This window comes from Branchiostoma lanceolatum, chromosome 1 (assembly GCF_035083965.1).
Source record: "Branchiostoma lanceolatum isolate klBraLanc5 chromosome 1, klBraLanc5.hap2, whole genome shotgun sequence".
NCBI classification, from domain to species: Eukaryota; Metazoa; Chordata; class Leptocardii; order Amphioxiformes; family Branchiostomatidae; genus Branchiostoma; species Branchiostoma lanceolatum.
In genome coordinates, this window is record NC_089722.1 from 7,382,844 (window position 1) to 7,401,593 (window position 18,750).

Sequence of the window (18,750 nt, forward strand, 5' to 3'; positions counted from 1 at the left end):
ACTGGTGGTGTGAAGATAGTGTCTAATTTCCCATGTGTACCAATTAAAATACAGTGTTTTGTTGGATGGAAAGAGAGACTTGACAGCATACATTATAGAAATGTGTTGGCTGTGTGTAAAAGTAGAGAAGTGCTACCACTAGGTGGCAAAATTCCAACGAACAAAGTATAGCACCCCTGATCACATATGTGCTCTTCCAGTTCCAGTAAGTTCATGGCCGAGGGACTAGCACATCCGTGAAACCCATGAGAAGTATACCAAGTATTTGGGATGTCAGAATCATAGTGGGCTTAGATTTACTTCCTGGGAAGTTGTTAGATCTAAACACAAGGGATAATGCTTTAGTTCCAGTTTTCCACCTGGGGAGGAACAGATCATTTCTCCATATGGAATAAATCATGTGGGGGACCAGGACACTCCCGGGACTCATCCATCACTGGAGTACTGTATACTCACATGTGGTCAGACTTTAGCAATTATCAACCTCAAAGATTAAAAGCATTCCCTTTTCACCTTCCTGCAAAAATTGGTTGTGTGGTACAGACATTATGCAGGAAGGAGAAAACAATAACACGTTGCTTCTATTTTGGAACTGTATTGTTAGGCTATGAATATTTAGCAATGCTGTAATATTATTCATTAAATTGCAGTAATTAGCTTATGTTTGTGAGAGAAATCTATTAATGAGTAGCAGCACCTTTTGGTGCAGAAGAAAATCCTTATTTGATTATGTGTGTGCATTTTGCCAATTAGCCGTGCAAAGTTGGCTGCAAGTAAGCCCAAACAGCTCCAAATCTTGATACATGTTACAGCCTAGTTTGTAAAGCATAGGCCAGGGACTGAGATGATTATGATTACAATCTCCAGCTTGTTTGCATGGTCCTAGGAGAATTGTGAAACTCTTCCAGTATAGGTTTACTCTAGCCCCAAGTGCAAACACTGAGTCCAGCAATTTAGATTAGGTTTGATAGCAGTGTAAACTTAGGCGCTAGATGCCTGTGTACAGTACTTGGGAACTCTCCAAACAGCCATACATGCAGATTTCCTTATCTCCACGGAGTGTTTTTGCAGTAGGAAAGGACTTGGGGATTACGGTTTTAAAATGAGCTGTGCATATGCAGCGGAGTTAGTTTTGTGGTGGTTTACTGTTCAGGAGGTCTGATTGTTCTGGTAAATGGGATTTTTGCCATGAATGCCTGATGTTGTGGGTACAATGGGAATTCTATGGGAGCACGGCACAATGGACTTCAATGAAGCGTTTGTGTGGCTGCCCTGGCAGGGAGTGCAGACGCAGGAGAAATGTGCAAGAATGAAAAGAAAAGAATTGCAAATTTCGAAACCCGTACACAGAAAGGTGCCTTTCTTTCAAGCCATTTCTGCCATTGCAGTAGTATGTATGTCTTTGTTGTATGGTCCCGCCATTGTCCCAGCTTAGAGAGAAAACAAGACAGTCCCTCACTGATCCGCAGTTTGTCAAAGCCTGTGAACTTTGGCTGGCATATGTGAACCTTTTACCCCTTGGTCTTAGTGGGGCAATGGATCATCATGATCTGTACTACAAAAATAGCCTTGTTTCCATATTTGGCATATACAACTTGTAAACAACGACTAGCCACTATTATGCCGCCACTATTATGCCAGCCAATAGGCAGTATTTGAAAATCAAGTATGACTGCTATACAATTTAGTTTGAACGGAAAGGTAACTATTCTATGAATTAACTGTTGGTCAGGAAAGTCCCAGTTTTTTCAGGAGGTTGCATGTGTCGCTCTATAAATCATGAGCAACATAGCAGAGGAACAAATTAATGGCTCTTTCTCCCCTTATAGCACCGCTCCTTGCTGCGCTTGCCTTTTGAGCAGAGTTACACCATGCATGAAGGATAAATGATATCAGTCAAACTCATAGTTGCAGCTCTATTTTCATTGTCCTATACATGTATCAGACAAGAAAAGGAGAACTTAAGAAGGCAATATCCTTGGCAAGTAGCAGGGGTCATGGCTGGGTAGATTCCATCAGTATAGATGACAGATTAAAAATGTTGCAGTTGAAATGGAAGCAACCCAATTCTATTAGCACATATCTGGTCTAAATAAAGAAATGATTATAAGGGTCTTGTTACAATAACAAAGTGAGGGACAGCGGCTACCATTAATCAAGAGAGAAAACATTTCATCTTTGGCATGTACTTTGATGTCCACCCCCCCCCCCCTCCTGCCACTCTGGAGTTGGACTATCCCAGGAGGTCAGGAAGAGGTTCCAGAGTGTATGTCCCAAATGAGTGGGGGACCTAGCAAGAATTGTATTACTACCAGGCTGTACAGCATTTTGCTGTTCAAAAAGGGTAATTTTTAAATGACGGGAGAACCAAGAGAGGGAGAGAGGTGTGTGTCTGAAGCACAAACAAAACAAGAAATAGAAGATCTCATTGTCATACCTCTGTGAAATGTTAAGAGTTTTTGTGAATTTCTTGTTTTATTCATTATTTTGAATATCTTGATAATTCTGTCAATGTGTGGCCAACTTTGGACCCAGGCCAAACCAACCTTACCATTCTGCCAGACCAACTTTAGATCCCAAGCTAACCTACCAGTTTCCAGTTTTGTAGTTTCTTCTGCCTCACAATCTGTCACTCTACAATATCAAAAAAAACGAACATACACAGGAAAAACAAACACAGAGATCTAAAACAATGAATATCTCCCTTTTCACATTGGTGACAACTGCCCAACCTTCTATATTGGATTTGTCATATGGATGCGTATGGACAGAATATAGGATGTAGCTAAACATTCTGTTTCAGAGAAGGGTCCAGGACATTGCCTGTCGAGTTGTCTGATCTCCCATCTATTTGTACATTCAGCAGCTACCTTATCCCATCTTTATTGAACTCCAACTGTATTGATTTAATCTAGAGGTAGTAATATGGTCAAAACACTTTGCAGATGGGAGTAAATTAAATTCATTAACTGGCGGATGGCGCAGGAGGGGCACTGCTGGTTTGATTAGCTCAGTTATGGGCAGAATGGCTCCATTATATACTTCCATGATTTGGTCATTGATGGAGAGGGGGTACATTTGGGCAAAGTGCCAACTGCGCAATTAGATCAGAGGTTGGTAAAATTGAAGATGTTTTGATACACTGTGCTAATCACGAACAGACCCAGTGTTACTTTGCTAATTTTATTGCTATGGAGATTGGTAATGTATACTAAAGGTTCATGAAATTATCTACAAGTGAACTGGGGCAACTTTATTGTTAGATGCCTGAGAACAAAATGACATAACATTCTCTTGCTCAAGTGTCAATTCAATAGCCTTTCACAGAAGTGACATAATCATAGCCAGATGTATACCTGTCTGTTGCAATCTGGAAAGTCTCTTGTTTAAAAGGATACTTGGAAAGGTAAATAAACCAAGAGGTTTTCCACTAAATCTGAGTTCAATAACCTCTGGACAGCAATAGTACACTTTTTTCCAGTTGGTAGGTTCTCCCCAGAGTTAGGACATAAATCAAGTTTTATAGTAGGTGATGACTGGTGACATTGCAAGGCATCAAACTGTAGGTATGGTGTGAATAAAGTGGTGGTGTAAGACTAAAAGGCCACACCGATGAAAGATTTTGTTTGACATGAATTTTTGGAATACAAATTTGTTAGAGTGGCCCTGATGTGAAAGAATGTTGTGAATCGCCTTGGGAAATCATGCAAAGCTGCATCTCTGCTGCCATGTCCCCACATGATGTAGCCATCCAAGCTTTACCACATGTTTACTGTAAATTCATTCATTTTTGCACGGATTTCATTTCCTAAAACACTTTCACTTTATTTGAATCCTCAATTAGCTTGACAAGAGTGGATGGGAGGTTTTCGCAGATTCTTAAAGTTTGTGTTAGGAGTCTTAGGACAAATACTATATAGCATAAGAACCACTGCAAAGGTATAAAGATTTACCGTACGTACATCGGAGGGGGGCCAACTAGGATGTGTCAGCCTTTTCAAGTGAACCCTGCTGAGGTTTTGGGTCATTCCCATGTGATAACCTTGGCTGATGGCAGAGTTAATGAAGTCATGACGTCTCAGGGGACACCTGCCCAACTGTGCCCCAAGTTAAGGGCAATGAATGCCTGTGGCTAAATAGCCTTGAGGCTTAGGATTATTGCAATGTGGTGACACTGATTTTGAGAGTTTCTGACAGGGATGGTTCACCCTTGGGTGACTTCTTAGCCTTTTGAAAATATGCCATAACCTTTCATAGAATTGACAAAGTTAGATTTATAAAGTAATTACAGTAATGGTACTTGTTGGTTGTGGTGGTGGTAGACCACATTGTTTTGACCATAAAACAATTAAGCTTAATATATTTATTGTATTGTATTGTAGATTGACAATCCTGTTAGTTTATCCCCCAAATCCATGAGATTACCCCCACTTGTGTCTGACAGGAGGAATCTTCAGATCATTCTTCCAGCTAATCCCTATCATCACTTTTTATATCCATGATCTGGAATTAATTAAGTGATGTGTCATAAATGACACAGCAGCCAATTTTGGTCAAGCTTTTGGCACCTCCTAGCCATCCTATCAAACCAGAGAGGTCATTCTTTCTTCTCAGTTTTGGTTTCTAATTGTGAATGGTAGAAAACTGATCACTGACATTTGATAGTACAAATTTTGTGCTGTTTCAGCAGGGTGAAAGTTAAACAAGTTAGAGTGTCCCAATCTGGCTCTGTTGTCAGTGTTTCTTGCCAGAAAAAATGGACAAACTCAGAGCTGATATTGGAATCTATGTAAACATTGGCAGCATTCATTAAATGCTGTGTACCCTGGCCATGGGACTGTCAGGGCAAATGAGCTGGTGTTGTTGTAACTGTCCAGCTCACAGGGTTACCCAGCAGGCTAGTTGGAAGAGCGTTGTGGTTGGGACATCTCAGATTCCAGCTTCCTCAAGAAAGTTGCCCCTTGAACAAACAGCTCAGTCCTGCTTCACAGCAAAATTGTCACCATGAGTGTTTGGTGGTGTTTTGTTTGCCATGATTTAGATAAACAGCTCTGGAGAAGCATGAGAAATGGATCCTAACAAAAAGGCAGTCTCTGAAGTGCTGTAGAAGATTTTCTTTCTAGAAAGACTCAGAAATTGGACAAATGTCTTTGTTTGTATGAGATTTAAAAAGGGAGAGGAATAGTTAAGAAAGTAAACCAATGATCAAGTTTCTGTAATCAGATCATTTTGTGTTAACTGTCTAACTGTGGCACAACGGCCAGGATTTTGTCTGGATTGTGTTTTCAGGAGTCTTCTTCATATTGCAGTACTTCATGGCTATACAGTACACTAAATGTTTACAATTCATAATAGTGCTCTCTTTGATGGTTATTGAGTCGTGATATCGGCTAATTGTACCCCAATCTTTCCACAAAGGTGTGCTGCACAAGATAGCTATCTGCAGCAAGCAAGAAGTATCTGGATCAATCAAATGGATGAGGTCAAGCACTGCTAATGGTTGCTAGATGTCTCAGTCTTAGCTTTACACTAAGATGAAAGATGTCTTATTGTTCTAACTTATCTTTGTATTCCATCTGCCAATTCTACCAGGACTGTATCTCCAACTTTGGGATAGGGAAACCAAACCTCAGTGGTGTACCTGTAGCCTGTAGGGTTTGAAGTATAACAGTAGACTGGCTTGAAGACCCAGTATCCCCAAAGCAGGGTTTCAGTGACGCCTAATTGGGAGAAAATGCTAGACATCAAAGTTAAATGTTTCAGGGCTGAAATCACTGATGGGAAAGCAGCATGTTGCTAGTCCACTGGTCCCGAGGGAACCTGGTTAGATTAGGCATCACAGGGATGACTTACAGTTGTTCAGATAAGTGATCTCTGATCTGTGATGGGTTCCTTATGTCTGCAATCTTGAGGAGGGGAAGATTCACTTGTGCTGCGTTTAGGTGAAGGGATTGGAAGGCAAAGTCCTGATGTCACTTACCTGTAAATGTTGATGATAGTTTGGCATTATGCAGTAGGAATTAATTGTCGAAGAACTTTAGTGATCACTGATTTCGGGTCGAAATTTGGAAACAACACAAAAGAGTTTCAGAAGCTTGTATTAATTTGTTTGGAAGATTTCTCTCAGGGATGTTGTATATAACATGAAGGTCACTGAACTCCTGGAAAAAACATAGCAGAGTTGATAAACTCTGACATGATTGATTGAGGAAAATGGACTTATCCACAACAAATGGTAATCTTCAAGTGGTCAGTGTGTTTCTACTTTCACATGGGTCACCTCCACTGCCCCTTATGTCATAGAATACCACAACAGCTCCTAAGAATGTATCTATCACTGAAAAGCCTAAGGGGCAGCACAATTTGAATAGAATCTAGATCAGTGGTGTTTGGATTATGAAAATGATTGACATCTGCTCTTGAAGTAAATAAAAAAAAGAACATTTGTTAAAGTTGTGATGAAAGACAAGTTGCAAAACAGATATGACATCACGGTCAGGAAATGGTACAGTCATTCCATACAACATGATTGTATTGAAATGTGTATTAACTGGTCCAACCTTTAACAAGATGATGGATCAGAGAGATATGAATCATGGGGTGCCCACAGGATCATGGAAATGATTATAAGCATTTAGTGATGACAGTACACAAGGATGACTCAACAGATAGCAGTGAGTAGCCCTGAAGCCAGACTGTTTCCTGGGCCTACACAGGCCAACTCCTCCAGGGCCAGCATGTCTCCAAGGAATTTTTGCCTCAGCCCCCCTGAGAAAGACCTTGGCTAGGAGCCATTCTAGTTCGTAGCCAGGTCATCAACAGAGAGCTACTTGTCTTTGGTTGACATATGTCTTTGTCTCATTATAAAAAGTCCAGTATGTTTTGCTCCTTGTCATTTGGTATATGTAGTTCCTTTTTGAAGATTTAGGCTGTAGAGCCTGACTCTTCCTTGTATTCCTTATAAGAAGTCCCCTTGAATTCCATTGATCACAATGTTATCATGACACATCACCCAGCATAAAGAGCAATAGCATGTCCAGCACTGAAAGCAGTATCAGATTGTTATTCCAAGATGTACTATGAACTTGACATCAGTGTCTGACCATCTATGAGATTGAATACTACTATAAAACATAGAAATGTTATCTCTGACTGTGTCCATCCCCATGATACAAAAATGTCAGCAAATGAAGGTAAATAGTCATGCCCTGTAGCACCAGCTGTGGACCATTCCTGTACATTTGTCAGGGGATCACTTCCTTCATGGACTCAAACCAGGGGATAACAGTACCAGTTCCCCAGCAAAGACATCTGGGAAGTGCAGAAGCTGAACGCCTCACCCTGTACAACATTAGGCTTATAAATAAACAAACAGGGAATAGTAGTGTTCTCTACTATAGCTGACTAAAGCAGTTTCTTTCTCTTTTTATTTCACACACACTAAATGAACACCTATCTCAACAAATAGATAGATTACAATGACTTTTGAAATTAATATTTATTCCTGGTAGAAGCTTTCAACTCATATGATAATTAATGTAGGAAAACCTCCAAAAAAAGCTGATATAACAATATAATAGTGATTTGACCTAGGACCTGCAAAGTACTAAACCTCTCTGTACCTACAATGTTGGGATGATTTGAAACAGTCCGTATCAAGCCTTTCAACAGACAGTTTTGTTAAACCACAAGGAGGGTTGGCAAAGTGTATTTACTGTAGTTGCAAACTCTCTAATTGACAAGGCTCTCCTGAGATGGCACAGGGTTGGAAAGTCAGGGGCATGGACATTTTCATAACAGGAAGTGTACATTTCTTCCCACTTCCTTCCTATGTAGTCCACACACTGAAAGGTTGGTTACCAAGATTGGATGAGTGATGACGGTAATCTGTGAATATTTCAAGGTGGTCTTGTTTTCATAATTCTAAAACAGCACTAAATGAAGACTTACTTGAAATGAATAAAGGATATGATAATCACAAAAGATATCTTTTATGGATTACAAACAGCAGACATTATTGGATAGGCCTCATCAATTTTTTTATTGCCCATCTAGTCACTACAATGAAAGACCCTAGATAATGAAGATGAACAGTCAGTCTACAAAATAGGATGCAGAATTTTCTTGGAAACTTTAAGAAATACAGTAATCTTACATTCTGTACAAACTACTACTTTCATTAAGAAGTGAAAGAACACCTCTTAAGTCCTTGTTATCAAAATTATTATGTCAGTTAATTCTCAGTAGTCAACAAAATATTGTCGCGATTCACAGACGCCAGTGGAAGCCGTTTTGTTATGTAATGCTTCCGCGAACGGCGCCACGACAACTTCCCACCATCTGCCGCAGTCTACGGGTTCGCTGAACTGGAGAATTTCCCTGGTGGTCCAATAATGGCACAATCATTGGGCCCCTAATGGACATAATCCACTTTCCAAGCGTCATGCTTCCCGACATGGGTACATCAAAAGAGAAAATTCTTCAAAAACATTGTTTTCTTCTGGGTTAGAGTGACAGCCAAGTATGCCTCTTTAATCTTTATGTCACGTGCACAAATATCTAGAGATTTTATGAGAAAGATCAATGGATGAGTCTCGAAAAAGCTGCAAACTGTGGACAGGGAGATAAGAAGCAAAGAAGTATGTATTATGAAAGGCGTAGAGTGGTCCTTTATGTAGGGGTGGCGCACAGACCGAAATTTATTCTCCGGGCCCGTCAAAACCGAAAAATGAGCCAAATTCAAGGCGTACGATCTGATACATAACGGTCAAAAATCGCTTACATTTTTATATCAGTAGTTGAAGAAGGTTCTTAACTCAATATCTGTGTAAGATTTACTAAAATACCGTCAACCATAAGCGAGAAATCGCCCATTGGGTTACGCGCGTTTCGCCCTCGGGAGCAGGCGGACCCACTTCCCGGTCACGCACTTGGGGAGGGCCGGCTCCGCTCCGGTCCAAATACGGAGCGTTACGTCACTCGTAAACAAGAAAGATAGTCGCCAATTTGTAGCCAACATTACGAGCTTCAACTTGATGTAAGTGGCCAGCTTGTGCGACTTCCATGGGTGAAAATATTCACATTTTAATCTTTCAAATCGAAATTGCGGACGATGGTACCCTTTAAAAAATTTTTAGCCACTTATATCGTGGGAAAATTCAAGAGATTGTCGTTATTTTGGTACCAAATTCGCATATATTCGAGCCATGGTGGGTTCCGAAATCGGCTCATACTTTTACTATTGCGAGCCAGGTTTGGGAATGAAGCAAGATGGCGGCCGGCGGCCCGGGCGCTACCGACCGCTGTAGTTCGGAGCCGATTACGTCGGCATCGGGCCAAAATACGGACACTTCTACCACCCAAATGCCAGGTAATGTCTTTTTCCAAGTCTTTACGTAGTTTTATGTGGGTTTTGGGGTATTTTTATGTCAAATTTGGCCGCATGATTAACGGTAAACACTGTTGTTTCTGTATGCCGCATGCCGGTAGCTCAAATGATTTGAATTTGCCGTTTTTACGTGGATTTTCGTGCCAGTGGTTGCATGTATGATTACTATGAATCATTTTCAACGCCCTGTGGACGCATTTGGTTCCTGTTTTTTTTGCTAGTGCCGTAATCTAAACTTAAAATGCAGAAAACTGTACTTGCTATCCTCACCTTCTGCTGTCACTGCTAGGGGGAGGGGGGCGGCGGGGATGCCCAGCTGCCCTCTACTCGAGTCGTAGTTTCCGTTGTAATTTATTTTATTGAGTAAAAGTATAAACCTCACTTAACAGAACTATGCTGGTCTGTCAATTTCATTAAGTTGTTACATTTATAATGAATGATAGCCTTTATTATTGTATGCAATTACTAGTACTACTTAGTATACTAGTATATGTATGATAGCTATTGGAGGAAATACCGGTAAACCGTAAATACCCAAGTATCCAAGTTTCATATTTATCTCATCATAGATTGTTTGAAATTGTGTCTGCAATGTGCATGTAATATATAGTTTGAATTTCAACAGACGTTTTCTCTTTTGACACAGGAATGAAGAGAGTGAAGAGGAGGAAAGTGATAAAGACCCAACAGACATGACAGAACTGCCAGTGAAACAGAAGACGAGACTAGATATTCTATTTGCCGTTAATAACTTTGTAGTTTTGGTACATAAAGAGAGTGAACTTCAGTAACTTCTACCCCTAGTAGTGATCAGCATGTGTGTGTCTAGGTTATCTCAGCTGGATAGAAAAACCATACAAAAGTAGATTTAGTTTTTGTAGTTGATTCAACTGTACTGTAGAAATAGTTCCAGACCGGAGAAGCAATGTCCACCTGTTCCATGATCCAGTTGTCTGATTCCCGTAAAATTAAAATGTAATACATGTACAATACAATAAATACTGTGCCACGCAACTGCCCTGCAACAAGAAAACGAAGTCCTGCAGTGAAAAAAGGGGAAGAAATTAAATGAGTGCTGGATATTGAATTGTCAGACCAATATTGCAGATTGTACGATGAATGATATTGGTGTGTACAAATGTAAATATATAGCATTGGGTAATACATGTAGTTCATTATTTCTGGATCAGATTATATTTTTGAGGCTAGATTTGAAATCAGCATGTGTCTAAACCTCTATGTACCAAGTTTTTTTCTTTTATCTTCAAGTATAGGGAAGATATGGAAAGTTCGCATATTTAATTAGCGGACGCGCATCACATTACCTCAGGAAATCAATTATTCATCATAATTCATAATTTCTGAAGCAAATATGTATATTTCGTGGCCTTATTTAGATTCAGCATGTTACAGAGCCCATGTATGCCAAGTTGTTTCCTTGTATATTGTACGGTTACAGAGATATCGCAATCTTGCATATTTAATTAGCCGACTTAGTCTCTGCACGCTAAGATGTCCTGTTCCCATGTCCATTTTGGTGCTTCTATTGTGAATTATTACTGAGTTATGACAGTTTTAAGATATTACATTTCAACGTTTTTTACGGATTCCGGAGAATTTGAGGACTAATTCTCAGACCTTTGATGGGCCGTAACTCGCTAACGGTATGTCCGATTTTGTTGAAACAAAAACCATTCTGTTTCTTTCACAAATACCTATCAGATGACATCAAGTTTAAAAAGATATGAAGAGTTTGAAATTTTTGTGTACTACCCCTACTTTATACATAATATTAAGTAAGTTAAGTACTGAACTTGAAACAGAAATAGATCATAAGTAGCTTTGTCCTGGCCCTCCCCTTTCCAAATATGCGTTAACCAATACAACGTTGGCCCAGTTTTCCCCTCAAAGTTAGAGCATAAATCATAGTTTAAAAACTGAAACTAATTCAAAGTTTTGTGAAGCTGTTAGATATGCATAGATTCTATATCTGAAGATCTGCAGTCTGAGAAGCAGTTATTTACATAAAGAGTAAAAAAAAAAACTCCTGATGCGTAAATGATGGCGCTCTAGTTTCCTGGGCCATTTAGCCCGATCATCCTGCTGTCCACCAGGTAGCTTGTCTTCATTTCCTTTGATGGAGAAGGGAACCCCAACGACACATTAGCTCTCCTAACTCAAATGGAATTCTAGACTTCTCGGTCGCCTGCTCAAAACCAATTCCTGTTACGACCTTGAAATCTCGCCCTGCGACTACGCTGCACTTCAGAAGGGGAATTGATAAACAGCTCTGAGCTTGTTGGGTACCGGGTGATGTCGTCGTCTTGATTTTGTCTCAAAAGTGGTGATGTGCGTAAGAATCTTTGGCTGATGCATGTTTAGAAAACTTTTTCAACCCCACAATATGTGTGACGTGAAATAAGTTTATGTCCATTTGTATTGACAATTATAAAGTATCAAGTAAGTAAGTATTGACAATTTCAGACAGATTGTCGAATACTATACCTTCTCAAGGCATTTCCTGTCCCTCAGTATAACCTGTTTTCCTTATCTGGTTCGTATGTTGTCATAGTGCAAGACTGTGTTGTGAACACATTACTCCCAAGTCACAGCTTCCCAAAGATGAAAAACAATTGTCTTTCCGCATGCTAATTAGGAATATAATGACAATGTTTCAGCAAAGCCATCAAAGCTTTAAGAAAATGAGTAATCAGAAAGTAAATGCAGAGTAACAACTAACATTAAAAAGAAATCAACGCTTTTGATGCCACATAAACTATTTCTATTTTCCGGGGGAATCAATTTTGTTTCTAGTCCATCATTGTATTTGTCTGGTGGTAGATGTCAGATTCCTTCATTTCAAGGTGACTCTTGCTAGGTTAATGCGATATCCGTCTATTTTATGATATTACATTTAATTGAAGAGAACAGCAAAGTAGGAAAGCTCTTTATGTTACATTGTTGATGCCATACTTGATTATATTAATTAGTGTGGAACACATTATTTCAGCAGGTATAATTGATGCTGTGAAACTATGATTTTTCATTGTTTACCCCTGTTTTTCCACGAATCACTGCGTGAGCCTGGAGTTCTCAAGATGAAGGTCGATCAAGGATATACAGAGATAGCAAATTATAATATTACTTTCCAAACTCAAATGTTGTAAATATGAACAGAAATAAAGATGTTTATCTTGGTGTGTGTGAAATCATCATAAGTATTGTCAGCTAAGTTCAACTGAAAGATTCTATTTCTTTCTATTGCAGTTCAAGATATCAATGTTTATATTAATTTAATTAAAACTAACCTTTTTGTCTCATTTTCTTGCAGAAATCAGCAAAGTTCGGGTAAACCTGTTCAAGTTGAACAACTCTAAGCCTCTAGAGCTTCCAGCACCAGACGGTCCCACAATGACGTTATCGGAAAAACTATATGTGCCAGTTAAAGAACACCCAGACGTGAGTATTACTACTTAGTACCACTATCACTGCTTGTTATGCACCGGAGTCTAAATTGATTCTGTATCACATTGTGTTTCTTGTAGGACAGTTTTATTGTGAGTACCCTGAAGCATTATAGGTCTCTCATCTAGGTCAAAGGTGTCATTTGGAATGGTTAAACCTAGATTTTTTTCCCTCCTTGGCTAGAGTGGTTGTTGCCTTAGGGAAAAGATATTGAGATTCCGAGGTTGTTGTTGTTGTGTAGGTTTTTAGTACAATTCTCAGTTCCTTCTTCTGGCAATCGATTTAGTTGAAGAATCGAAGATCAACTGAAATTGACTTGCCATGCTGTTTTAAATTCTCGGTTGTAATTCAATTGCTATACATGGTGTGATGGTGGTTGCTTTTTAAGATGTTCTCATTCTCTAAACATCTCTCAGTAATAATGTAAGGCCGTTAGAATTGGCCGCCATATTTGGATGCCACTTGGCTTGAGCTCCAAGCCGAGATAGCACACTCGAGAATCTTCTCCTTGCCCCCTAGACCGTCCTAGTCCGAAGCGAGTACCACTACATATTTGGGTATCTAAAGAGAAGGGCGTACTCGTGTGAAATATCAGCGCCGTGATTGTGGAAGACCAGAGGTCGTGCGAAAATGTTTGGCCAACGCTAAATCAGTTGTGTATAACCTTTCAGCCCAACGTCCACTGCAAGACTGGGGAATTTCACACTCCTGTGTTCAAATAGGCTTGATTCTTCCAGCAGATGTGTAGGGTATCTATGAGTCAAAAATGCCTCCACAGATGGTCTTCCCCTCAGCTGCAGTGGTAATGAACTTGTGGAAATGTCGGGTAGGATGTCAAGAAGGACTGCAAATAAATCTTTCTGTGAATTTTCATTTTCAAAATGTAAAATATTCAGATGCTTTGAAAAATTAGTCACTCTTTTCTACTGTAGGGGAACTGAAATGTGCCAGTATGGAGGGTAGATTGTGCTATTAGGTAGGACCCCCAGTGACTGTGCTAATTAATAGGGCCCTACTTTGTGGAACGTCTCCAAGCCAAAATGCTGAACTTGATTGTTATATTTTGGAGCCTGGCAGAAATCCACCCCAATCAGTATAGCACAGGAAGTGACAGCAGATATTGCATGAATCGCTCCTCTTGTCAGCCAAACATCAACATGTATCTCTGCCAACAGTCATGGTGAGTCAGGGGGAATCAAATCAACTTTGGCCTTGGTTCACAAATCTTCAAGTAAATGATGAAATGACTTTCCTGTCAACATGTTAATGGCATCCATTGAAAAATACAGCTGTTAAAGCAAAAATATTGATATCAAACAAGAAATAGGTTGACAATGTCCCCATGCTATAATGTATTTGAAATAATCTATTACGCATATCTCTTTCATTAGATTCCAACTCTGCATGTTGACAATTCGCTATTTTTTAGATTCCCTCAGTCCTACCCAAAAGTCTAGCGGTTGTGTCTCGCTTTCTGTTTCTTTTTGTTACTCTTTCCTTTCAAAGGAAAATGCAAAGGCAAAATTTCATTCTGTTAGATTCTACTGAGATTGAAAAGATGAAGGTTGTTGCAGCATTGAGTTTGTCACATCGAAATGTTACGAACCCAACAGTTGCATCACCATTGACGTAACATTTCAGCTTTTAATCCCATCAAATTTTGATTTAGACGTCCTGCGATGTTTTGTGCGATAGAAAGTTTATCGTTAAGCATTTCACCTTTGAGAAAGCGTTGAATAAGACATGTCAGTAATAAGGTTCTTGTTGCACCAGCACTTTACATCTTTCAAGATTTTGTACAGTATCAATAATGCATGTAACAGCATATTGTACCATCAACGGTAACTAAGCAGTGACTGGAAATGGCATCGGTGCTTTGGCCAAGTGCACCCATTGCTCTTGCCAATTTGGTATGATGTGATCAAAGTTATGAAAAATCAATGAATTTTTATATTACAATTCTCCACGAGGATGAGATGTATTCCTTGGGACAAGGCTGTAACATTTACAACTAAGTGTGTGATATATTCGCCGTGTAGTAACATGGTGTCATCGTAACCCCCACCCCTCCCTTACCAATCCATTGGTCTATCATGTGATAAGATGAAATTCTTTGGAGGGTTAGGTCTCCCCCAGCTGTCTCCCTGTGACAGACAGGCAGCGTTATTGATATGATATGAAAATATGTTTAACTATGGCGCTGACCTTTCCTTCCCCTGCCACATACCAGTTTGGGAAATCCACAGCAGCAGCTGGATTGACAAGACAGTGGTCTCCGCTCTATTGCTCTATAAATATCTTATGATATCATGATCCCCCTCCCGAGACCGTTAACCTGACGCATTGTCGGCCTGTATTGGTATTGGAGCAGGGATGCGGTGTACTGGCTTGTATTGAGTGCCCAATTGAAAGGTTTGAATCAGAACTATTACAGCACAGCCACTGCAAAACCAGGAAAATGGAATTGAAGGCCGGAAGATGCCCCAGAAAGCCATGAAGCATACATCACTAGACTGTGCATGTGTCAGGAGTGCTTTACTGTGAAATTGAGCCTGAGCCACTAATTCCCTTACACAGTGCACCCATTTCATCATAGTGTTCTTCAGATTCCCCTTGATGGGGGATACACTGTTGCAGGCCCGTTTTCCAACTGAACGTAATGCCGCTTTTAGCGCTGCTCAGTCGATAGAAAGGCAGCGCGCCGGATTGAGCAAATGCGTTCGCCGTCCAATGATAGACCTGTAAGTGGCGCGTTGCCGAGCAGCCCGAGATTGGGGATTGAGCCGCCCGCATCGGGCGTATATTCGGCAACCCGTTAGACACCCACCCAACAAGTAGTGATAGATCGAGGAAGATTACGGGATATTATATATCTATAAATCTTAATGTGAAGCTCCACTGAGCTGTCGCGCCGTGATTGTCTCCCCAACATCGCCTGACGGGTAGGATCCTGCCGCAAATCTTCCCTATCGATATGCAGTCGGTGTTCGGCGGCCCGGGCAGCTGCTCTTTCCGTTCTTCAGTAGGGTAGTTTGCAACGTGGTGATTTGTAACACTTTGAATGTGCCTGCTGTTGTTGTTCATGTGTCAGAGGCATCTTGCCAACAACAGACGTGAACCAGGAAGTTTTCAACAGGACATGAAAAAAGCTAAACAGTTCTTGTCACAGTGGAACGTATACCACAAAAAACGGTTACCCTGCCTTAGCGACAGCTGATTCGCCATGATGATGATGATGATCACATATACATATACATATACATATACATATACATATAACAGACACTTTCTCCTCATGCCAAGGCCAGTCCCTCAAAATTATTACAATCCACTTCTTCAGTTATCTGCCTAAACAAACAAGTGATTAACCAGTGAAAACCTGACCTCCCTGATCCACATTGAACTACAGTACATATATCTGCGGATGAGATTAGGGAAGAGACAGCTTAGTTGATAAATGGATCTGGCTGCAATGATGGCCACAAGAATGAAATATCTATGATTTATCAACGGCTGGATACAAGAAGCTAGTTATCAACGATTGGATCCTTGTAAAATCATCAAACTTTTTATCAATTAAGGATGACAAAGAAATGATACTACGTAATGGTTTCTTTTATTTGTTAGTGTATAAGCACATCATAGCATGCCGATTGCATGAAATGGGAACACCCGCCACGGAGTAATCAGACCGTAGCCAACTGTACGCGTCCTTGCTGATAAATGTTGAGGTTAGCGCTGGCTTTTACGGAAAGGGCATCCACAGACCAGCCTATTATTAAGTATTCATAGAAATTACGTTCCATTTCTCAGCTGAAGGAGCAGTAACATCAACCGCAGTGTCTATAAATTTTGCAGTGTTCCTTGGCCAGAAGAGGGGTAATTAATTGTGATACGTCTTCTTGGTGTTATATTGTTGTAGCATTGCTGTGGATTAACAGTGTGCAAAGCAAGCATTTCTTATGGCTTTGAGAGTGCTTTTTAAAAAGGTATTTCAATCACTGCCCTAAGGTATAAACTATAAAAATGTCAAATTACAGTCGCATTAAAAATTAATTTCTTACTTGTCATTTACAAACCTTTTTCTCAGCAAATGATTCTAAAATCAGGGTAACACAGAACTACATTTGTGTCTCCCATCAATTGACCTACTGTTCCAACAGTCGCCATGATTGAACTTTGGTGGCAAAGTCAGGCTGCTATACTTGGTGAGTCATGTTAATGCTTCACTTGCCTAATCCCAAATAAATAGATACAACCCTCCCAAATACAAGTGCAACATTTTTTTCTGCAACTCATCTTTTACCACCTCGGTTGCCTAGCAACAACATGGTCCCGTGTGGTTGGCCAAGGTGGGAGGGCCAGAGTCAATGCCCTCCCGAACTAATGGATGTTCAAGTTGACCAAAGGGTCACTTGGTGGCCTTGACCACCAGGATCGTTACCAACTGACCAAGGTCTTGTTTACTTCTCTGCACAAAGCCCCATGCCTAAACAGGGGGCCAGTCTCAGCCATGTCCCATATGTGATATGTTGTCTGCTGACCTTTAAAACCTTACTGTTTGATAGATGTCTGGACATTTCCTAAAACGTTTTGGACATGAAAATAAGATACCATACTTGGAACCAGTACCCTACTACCCCAGCCTTCCTTTGATGTTTCTTTTTTCCCTGGAAACAGTATCATAACAGTTTTGCTATCTTAAAATCTTTCTGATGGAAGATGGTGACTCATTGAGAAATTTGAAAAATGAAGTTCGTTATCTCATGATTGGAAAAACAACCTTTAATACTTCCCTCAACATTTATGTTGCGAATACCTGATAGAAGATCTGTATGAGAAGTAGTTGACTGAACATGTGTGCGGACCAGCAAAGAGGGCCTTTGCCAGTCCCTGTTTACAGATAAGTGGACTGAAGAAAGGAGGGAAATGCAGATGGGTTGTGTGATCAGGATGAAAGATCATGGGGTATTCCAGTGTTAAATGTCAGGATTGAAGGTCCAACAAGCACTCTGTCAATGTCAAAAACAAACCCCATCTTGACCTATGGGTAGTAAAGAAGACCAGGAGGTCAATGTCAGAAACGGAGAGGGAAGCAAGGTCACACGTTACAGACTAGATTTTATGGTGGCCTCATTTTGGACATACTGATTATGATGCAGTAAAATGAAAGCTGTCTGTATCGAGAGATGTGGCAGCTTCCTTTTGAACTGCAGACTGTGAGCATGGCAATCCTTTGAAACTTTTCTCTTGGCAATGGCTTGCATTCTCCAAGTGATGCGATCATCTCCCTCTGCCCTTGCCATGATAATTCATCAAGGAGCCATTGGCTGTCACAGAAATGACTTCCTTAAGGATGTGTGATATTGCAAAACCATAAGATGTGATCCGTTGATAGTTTCTGCAGTGGTTACAGGTTTTCAGGCGCCATCCCATCTACGCAATGAACCCAGCAGGCATTCCTCCCCTGACCCTGGGGTCCCCTGAGGGTCCCTGTGTTGTCCCAGGTGCTAGGGCTGCCCTGCTGGTGCATTAGGGCTGTCTGAAGTCCCATTTTAGCTGCCTGAGCACACACCTTTGAAGTTGTGGGGAGCACTCGGCCATGACGGTTGTGACCTGACTGTACCCTGTAGAAACATCCAGCCACACTTTGACATCAGTTGGCTCGCTGCTTCCTTAGACATCAGCAATGGTTGTAAAGCTAGGCAACTTCCTTTTTGTAACGTCCATGGGTGCACTGATCACTCAAGTGACTGACAGATGAGCAAGAAGATGCAGCAATTCTTGTGATTCTGGTCGGAAGAAGTTACGGAAAATGAGTGACAGTCCTTTAGTCTTCCTTAAAACTACTTGAAAATCAAAGGATTTATGATAAAAAATAGAATAACAGAAATTGT

The 18,750-nt window shown here is 40.5% G+C and overlaps 1 protein-coding gene and 1 long non-coding RNA gene across 10 annotated transcripts in view; both read left to right on the top strand.

The window, feature by feature from the left end:
- The window catches only part of LOC136432742 (KH domain-containing RNA-binding protein QKI-like), a 69,345-nt gene that overhangs the window by 7,338 nt on the left and 43,257 nt on the right, over positions 1 to 18,750 (top strand). For all 9 annotated transcript variants that reach the window (XR_010755590.1, XM_066424433.1, XM_066424523.1 and 6 more), the window contains exon 3: positions 12,720 to 12,847. Coding sequence is in view for 8 of the 9 variants with exons in the window: in XM_066424433.1 (XP_066280530.1) it covers positions 12,720 to 12,847 (128 nt within the window). In the remaining variant the exon portion in view is untranslated. The remainder of the gene's footprint in view (positions 1 to 12,719; positions 12,848 to 18,750) is intronic.
- On the top strand, positions 8,867 to 10,784 carry LOC136436623 (uncharacterized). The gene is made up of 2 exons (XR_010756065.1): positions 8,867 to 9,370; positions 10,035 to 10,784. It is a non-coding gene; the product is annotated as an uncharacterized lncRNA (long non-coding RNA).